Raw genomic sequence first — 8205 nt, 5'->3', positions numbered from 1 at the left:
TGGCTTTTTGGAATCTGAAAATACAGAGATTCCACTCTGCCACTAATATTCTAATATACAATAGCAATTTTTTTTTCCACGTGTAGTATAGAAATTTGTAATAAGATATATAATGCGGTTATAATAAAATATTGTGCGATTATTTTCATATAATTAATTTAAAATTAATATTTATTTATTTTTTAGAGAATACGAGGGAAGCGGCGCTTCCAACACTTCTAATGACGGCACGCCACTGTAGCTCACTACGAGTGGCTAACGGATGGAATCGAAGACGGTTGCAGAGCGTGCATACCCCAGGGTGCCGATACCGGTCAATGTCAAATACGTCTTTTGTCGCATCACTAATATACCTCAAAAGACGCGACAGGATTCTTGTAAATTTTAAACGTTTCTCACCATAGCTGTAAAAATCTAAATATGTTAAACTTAATAGATTGTCCGTCGTTTGTTTTCTAACTAATTCGTTTTGTCCACGGAAATTTCCAAAATTTACAACTTTTCTGTCACTCTCGTCGAACTGGAAACATTTCTGTCTTTATTACATTAATAATACGAATAAATCAGTCTCCACTGTACTCGGCTAGAGATGGTTCGGTTAAACTTTTGTTTAAGTAAAAAAAATTTCGGCTCTTTCGTCAGGGTTTTGTTTACGTCCCCAATTCCCTAATCGCTTAATTATTTAACTACTTCTTAAGTAGAAATAAGTCGAAACCAGTTAATTTGTACTCGAATATTTGTAGTCTCGGGAAACAAGTGGAAAGACAAATTTTTATGACAAACGGATACATAAATCGTAAATGTAAGGAAAATATATTCTAGGGATTTTTATGTACCTCGTGCATCTCTCTCATTCATTAAATTTAGTTGTAAATTATGCTACCAAAGTAACAGTTAATTTTTTAACATTATACAAGAATTGTGCACGTTTTTTTCTACATCCCCTTAAAGATGGGATATACGAAATCGTAATATCACCGGTTTAATTCTTTCCGCTTTGTGGGCACTAAGAAGGCCTCTTTTTAGCAAGCCCTATTATGGGTTCAACCAGGCCCACAATGGGGCGGCCAGATGGTGAGAGATGAGAGTCCGACATATCCGGACAACTCACCCCCCAGAAACTTCCTGTGAATTTTCGATCTGTCCGTACCCGGAATCGAATACCGACTGGTCGAAAATCCGTCGAAATTCAAATTCTAAAATTTGAATTTGAATAAATAAAATAAAACACTGAACACCTTATAACGCTGAGATATATTTATTAAAACACAAACGTTTTCAGCCTAATGTAATAGGCCATCATCAGGTGAATTTGCTATCGAACACTTTTTGAAAATTCTGTTAAATGGAACTTTCGAACCTTACAAATTCAAAATTATAACGTAAAATAAATTAACCAATCAATACACAGAATAACTATAATAAATAAAGTGTTCAGTGTTTTATTTTATTTATTTAAAAAGAAGCTGAGTGGATATCCAATTTATTTGAATTTGAATTAATTTACTCTCAAACACTGGAACGTTCCAAATTTAAAACATTCGAAATTGAAGATACAATTTCGTCGAATTCGAATTTGAAGTTAAAAAAAATATTTGGTAAGATTTACTTTTATTATTGAAGTTTTATTAAATTATGGATCGTTTATTTACCGAGCTGTCTGTTAGGGATAAAACAACTATTATAAATAAGGGAAACTACGGGATTCGCACGTGACTCGTTTTTCCCATATTCTACAAAAAATGTACTTATTTTTTCTGTTACCACCAGATTATATGGAAAATCCTGCCGTTATTTTTCCTGTCACACCCGATGTTCATCATATACAAATTCTGCGTAGTAATGACCATTGCATTTGCTCTTATTACTACACAAAATGTATTCTTATATACCGGCAAATATTCTTGCAGAGATTGTATCCTCACGTTAATATTGAACATTCCAAAAGTACGGCAACAGCCAATTGGAATGGCTTTTGCTGTCTCCTTAGCATTTGGTTTCAAACCCGATACGATTCGGCATGATCGTAGATAAATGTCTTCTCGTTTGTTGAAAATATTTAATTGGTCTAACTTAGAGCATCTTTCACCAATACCGTTTAAAGATGCAATTTTCAAATTGCAGACTTACAAATTCCCACTGGCGTCCGTCTGTCTGGCTAGCTGTTTCTCTGTCTTCCCTTAATCTCGAGAAGAGTTAGGTGAAAATCGATACCAGACATGGAAAGCTAAGAACAGGAGACCCCGATTAACTATCAGGTGATATATACAGGAAATAGGAAATATACAGGAAATATATAAGTTTACAGGAACATTTTCCTGTATATATGATATATACAGGAAATCCTTGTTAATTCGAACTCGAATAGTTCGAAATCCCGTTAGTTCGTAACTGTACTTTTGTTCCGCAAAGGTATATATTCACATGTTAAAGAATTAGGTTAGTTCGATTCTCGAAGTGAAAATTCTGTCCGAACTGTCATATGCGCGTGTTAATCTGATCAATATGGCTTTGCTTTTACCATAATACATTTTCGGGTGTCACCTTACCCATGGACTACCTTTTTTTTTTCTCTTAATTCATAAAATACAGCTGGTTTTCGGGATTGCAAAATTGAGCTGCGAGTAGCAGATTGAGATATTTGTAGGACTCTAGGCTACTACATTTGGGCGACTTTCTACTTTTTGTGCCAATTTAAAAATAATTTGGGCTAAATTTTGAAGAATTGTGCTTTAATTTTTAAAACCTATTTGGCAAACCGTGAGGTTATTTATTATTAATTAACGAAAATAGCATTTTGTATACATGTCCATATTCCGTTTGCTTAATAAATTACACCAGTTACATGGCATTTGGCATATTGTACAGAAATATATAACTCTTGGATAATTCGAATTCGCAATTATTTCGTCTCTTATATTTTGAACTAACGAGGATTTCGAAGTTATTTCAATTCAAATATTTTCCAGAACATAGTTACATAGAAGGCATTACTAAAATGGACCATGAATATGATTATAAATTGCAGTCGGGCATTGTCACGATGTCACAGTAAATAAGGAAAATGATTAGGAAAATTAACCCCTCGTCACTTACTCCGAATTATAATTTGAAATATATTTAAAGAATTCTTTTAAAATTTATCTTTCCATTTATTTCTCCAATATGGAGAATCCACATGCGAAGTTCATCATGGCCTTCCGCAGATAAATATATTGTAGATGAATGAACTAAAGCACACGTAATGCGTAGATCAACCGTTTTCAAATTATTACGGTTTTATCTTAGATATACACGAAATATATTTTAGTGCAATTAAGTATGAGGCCTCCACTCAATGACTACGTTTTACATTCGTAATTATCTAGCTACGGAACATTGTTATATCGAGGACGTCAAGTAATCATTCCCCAGTATTATGATCATTATTGCTATCGAAATAACGGGGTATAATATATTGAAAACATGGTTATTTCCTAAATTTTATTTGAAGTTAAAATAAAAATGCGTAACAACCAGAACAAATAAAGTTTGGTTTTTGCTTATTATGTCGAAACAATTCAAGTTGGTATTCTCCAACAATAAGATACATTTATTTGGAGTCCCGTTATCAAATCGTAGAGAGATTCTACAATTAATATTACAAAATATTTCTATACGTATCCTAATAAATTTCGTCTTGCTTACTTTCAGAAAAATGGCTAAAACTATGGTAATTGGCATCATTTGCCTGTTCCTCGTCGTTTCGTTTGTCGATATTGGTAGAGTATCTTTATTTCTCTCGATTCTGAATTAAATGCAAACAATATTTATACGTTTTAATTTACAGAGAGCGTCTGGAAATGCTCGAAAGAAAGTCGGATTTTTAAAAAGTTACATCAGATTATGACTTCTAAGCAAGTCTTGAAAGTCATAGAAACAATTAGCATCGCGTGCAATTCTTGTATGAAATTTATTAAAGAAAAAATCGAATTTCTGTTTCCCAGAATTATCTGCAGTTCTGGGGGCATTGCAGTAAAAAAACCCGACTGGATGGCAGAGGAACCTTGGTATAAAAGAATATACCGCCGATTTAAGAACAGAAAAATTACTGTTGGCTATTTTTGTCCCGAAGCAGAGAAGAAGAGCGCTTTCGAACTGGTAGGAACAAAGGTCATAGAAGCGCAGAAAAAATGGATGAGTAAAGTAAAGCAACAGCTGAACGTAACAGAGGAAGTGATGATGAAAGGTTTTCGTCTGCTTCAACTCGTATTGTGGGGAGAAATTGAATTGGATCTGGAAAAATGCGAAGACTCCCTCACCAAGTATTTGATCGATGGATGCCATGTGAGACGTATTTGTCCGAATGGAAAAATTAAAGTCATCATGCACTTGAAGGATATTTACGTCTTTTACCTTCAAGCGTTTTGGTTTATCCTCATAATGACCATAGTAAGTTATACATGATTACAAATGGCCCGACATATTTTTATATGCAATATTTTAATCATTTAATCATTTGAGTTGACGTAATTGTTAATATATTTAAATAACGTATGCTTATTCGTATCATGTTAATATTTCGGCCCGTTTACTTTTTTTCCTTTCTAATAATTGTTCTATCAATAATTATTTCAGTTGGTGGCGCTCCATTTGCTGCTGATTACTCCCGAGGAAAAGACGTAAGCTCAATGAAAAATTTCAACTGTGAATCTCCCGCAACATCGAATGAAACTTTAAAAAAATATTTGGCTCGGAAGATTCTTCAAAATTTTTATATTTAAATTGGAATAATTTCGTTAGAAATAAAAATTATAAGATCAAGATAAATACCAAGCTCGTCCAAGATAAATACCACATTAAAATGGATTTTTATAAATAACTAACCAGCCGTTGGCAATAATTACACCATCGAATTTGAGATAACATCTTCTATCTTCTATAATTCATTAACCTCGATATNCTGTACGAGCGATTATTTATTGTGATACAGTCACCAATACCGAGCTGAAATTTTTAATCATATTTTTAATTTATTTAATTTAAAATATATTCTATCAACCTCAAATTAGTAGTGGCTTGCTCCTGTACATCATACTTTTCCTTTAACAATAGAGTCATGCCGACTATCTATTAACTGCTTTCAGGAGAAAACTTTGAATTAAAATAATGTGACTTCCAGTTTGCACTAAAAGTTCATATAAAGTTAATCGGGGCCTCCTGCGCTTACAGTTTCCATATCTGGTTTCGGATTTAATCTATCTAATTTTGTTCTTGGGATTAAGGAGAGACAGACTGGCCTGTAGACGGACGTATATATATCTATATCCCTGCAAAATTTATATATATTCCTGCAAAATTTCAGGAATTTTCGACAAAAAGCACGGGAGGTATTAAGCTTCAAACACGGAGAACAAAATCACACTAACCTCTTCCAAACACACTAACATCCATACATACAGAAATAACCCCGATTTTTTTGCATTTCTGGGCGTTTCAAAGTGTCTTATGTCCAAAAATGTAATAATCTTGGAGGGTCACTTTTTGACCAATCGCCATACTGTCCCTCAGTTATATATAACAGCCGGGAAAGTAATTAAACATTAAATATAATGAAAGAAAATTGGTACAGTAAAAACCTGTTCGAAACGGATCTTGAATGAAACGAAATGTGAAGCCGGGACAACACCCCCCGGACGGGAACCGGCTGTCGAGCTAAAGTCAATAAATCGGTGACTTATTACGTAAATAGGACCGGTGTGACCAAGGAACGGGGTACGAGACGATGTAATTGTCGCATTCCAGACCTAATTGACAGATCCGCGATCGTCAATCGTGAGAACGAGAGAGGAATCGTCCGCCGGGGTAATTTTGAACGGTAACCTTACAGAGAGTTCAAAGCGGGACCTGCTGACACTTCTGTGGAGGGGGCGGCTGGACATCTGCGTCTTCTCCGGGACAGAAAAATACACATTAGGTAAAATTTACGGGTCCGTCGTCCGGGAAAGGGCTTGATCCGACTCCGGAAGAGAACGGCCCGGACGGCGATGTTCGGCAACCCCGCGGCCCGAATCGCGTCCCTGGCAACAGACCAAGGAACCAATAGAATCACAGGGGATTTCGGGAAGAAAAATGTTATAAAAGCCCGAAATCCCAAGGACACGGGGCGGTTGTGAGTGGAAGATCAGGAACAAGTTAGTCTGTTCTTAAGATTCTAACCAGGATTACGAAGGAGAAGACTCAAAACTTGAACGAGTGCGGCAAGAGTGGAGAACTTAACTTTCCGACCACATTTCTCTATCCGGAACGGTGCGAACAGAGACCTAACTTACAGACGTGGATCTCTACTCTCTCAGCCTCCAGAAACACCTTAGATTGAAGACGAACTTTCTCCTGTTTCTGAATCAACTTATCCTTGGAGACGAACTCTTTCGTTTGGGAAAGAAACACTCATCTGGACAGACTTTAGCTTTATCTGTAAGCATGTCTTTGTCAAATAAACGCGTTGAATTGGTAAATACGGTCTCTGTGTGAGTCATCTTTGCGTCCAGCAAACCACTACCCCCATACGGAAAAGGCTTTCTCGCGTCATCCTGACAGATCGCGGGCAAAGCAAGGATCGTAACCTTTAACCGAAAGGTCAACCCCACAAGGGTGTCGTCCGGGCTACTACCACACCTCAAGAAACCTGCCAAACCGGAAAAAATATGAGGTGCCATACGATTTCGCTTTATACAGGCTTATGTACAGGTTTTACATAAATTATAAACATGAAAAAAAAAACATAAGACTTGTTATCGTTATCTTTTTCGATTGACGTTTGGGCACTAAGAAAACCTTTATGTTGATGGAGATTGTCGCGTAAATCTATACACGACGAACAACAGACAAACAAATAACAAGAAAAACTTTATTTTACAATGCGGAGTCTATAGACAAATGTAAATAAATTTAAAAAATAAAATCAGTTTTCGATGCCAACCTCAGGAGTGCCAATCGGAATTCATCCAATTCACTCCCACAAATCTCAAGGCACAAAGAAAATCCCACACGAAACACTATGACCCCACAAAGTGTCAATTGTCAACATACGAAACTTAACGCTCTTAAACACAACGCTTTTTTAAATTCTTCCATCCTTCGACTGCTCTCTATACCAGTGTTTCTCAACCGCCGGTCCTCAAAAAATTATGTGATCGTACTGACGCAGTTGATTACGGGTGAAATTTAACTCGTAAGCCTAGTTACTTTCCACCCATCCTGTTCATGGGTGGAATATAACTAGCCGTTGAGAAATCGCTATGATTTCTATAGTTCTAACAGAAATACAGTATAATAAAAATTATTTTACACGTAATTTACTAAATGAAAATATGGATGTATATCAGTGGCGTGCCGTGACATTTGATGATAGGGAAGCTGTGTTTCTGTAAGAAGCCGACATCCAGGGGCAATCAGTCAATTGCGCATCAGTGATCCATTCGCATAGGGTCCATTCGTATCGTTTATTCGATAAGCCAATAAAAACCGTAGACTTCTCTAAATGCATTTTTAATATCACAATTATATTCCGAATCGCTAGCCACGATATAAGGGCTAAAATTAAAAATAAAATAATAAAAATTTACTCGGTGAAATAAAATGTGAACCGACATACCTGGTACAAAATATTCTTCAATTGTACGAATATACTTTTAAAGAAAATTATAATTAAACTAGCTGCAAGATCCCGCTTCGCTGGGTTTTTATTTGTATGTAATATTGTAGTATAGTTTTATATATATATATAAAAGACTGTTTTTCTAAGTAATCTAGAATCTAGCTGCAAGGACCCGCTTCGCTGGATAAAAAGTAACGATAGTGAAAGTTAAGATAATTACATTATAGCTAATCTTACCCGTTTTCACAAAATGCAAGAATTAGGTCCCCCGTTTCCAGACTAATTAGAGAATTTTTACGTTTAGTCAAACGAACAAATTTCAACGTTTCTGGAACGTTTTCAATCGTTCTAAAATCGAACCAATTCGAATTTTATGTTCGAATTTAATTCGAACAAATTCGAAAAAATCGAACAAAACATTCGAAATAGAAAGCCACTTTCAACCACTTTCAGCCTCATATCTCCCGCACCCTTATAGCTATCGAGACGCAACCACCCCTATGCACGAATGGAGACTTGGGGCTACCACCACATACAAACACCATTCACGTGCGATGTGTAGTTTT

General features: G+C 35.8%; 1 protein-coding gene across 1 annotated transcript; it reads left to right on the top strand.

Annotated features, from left to right (window-relative positions):
- The first annotated feature begins 1462 nt into the window (after window positions 1-1462).
- Window positions 1463-4935, top strand: LOC111640989. The gene is made up of 4 exons (XM_023387090.1): window positions 1463-1598; window positions 3694-3761; window positions 3830-4431; window positions 4618-4935. Exons 2-4 carry the CDS (start codon window positions 3698-3700, stop codon window positions 4663-4665), a joined length of 714 nt encoding a protein of 237 aa, XP_023242858.1. The 5' UTR covers window positions 1463-1598; window positions 3694-3697; the 3' UTR covers window positions 4666-4935.
- Window positions 4936-8205: the final 3270 nt, after the last annotated feature.

Source organism: Centruroides sculpturatus, unplaced genomic scaffold (genome assembly GCF_000671375.1).
Source record: "Centruroides sculpturatus isolate CEXI.00-Female unplaced genomic scaffold, Cexi_2.0 scaffold187, whole genome shotgun sequence".
In the NCBI taxonomy this organism is placed as follows: domain Eukaryota; kingdom Metazoa; phylum Arthropoda; class Arachnida; order Scorpiones; family Buthidae; genus Centruroides; species Centruroides sculpturatus.
Note: the sequence above shows the minus strand (reverse complement) of the source record. Positions and strands in the feature narration are given on the sequence as shown.

What these genes read in the sequence shown, in the direction of transcription:
- LOC111640989 (XM_023387090.1), top strand. Translation starts at nt 3,698, where the DNA reads ATGGCTAAAACTATGGTAATTGGCATCATTTGCCTGTTCCTCGTCGTT. An exon ending in CGTTTCGTTTGTCGATATTG is followed by an intron (nt 3,762 to 3,829) that starts GTAGAGTATCTT and finishes TTTAATTTACAG; the next exon opens with AGAGCGTCTGGAAATGCTCG. An exon ending in TTATCCTCATAATGACCATA is followed by an intron (nt 4,432 to 4,617) that starts GTAAGTTATACA and finishes TAATTATTTCAG; the next exon opens with TTGGTGGCGCTCCATTTGCT.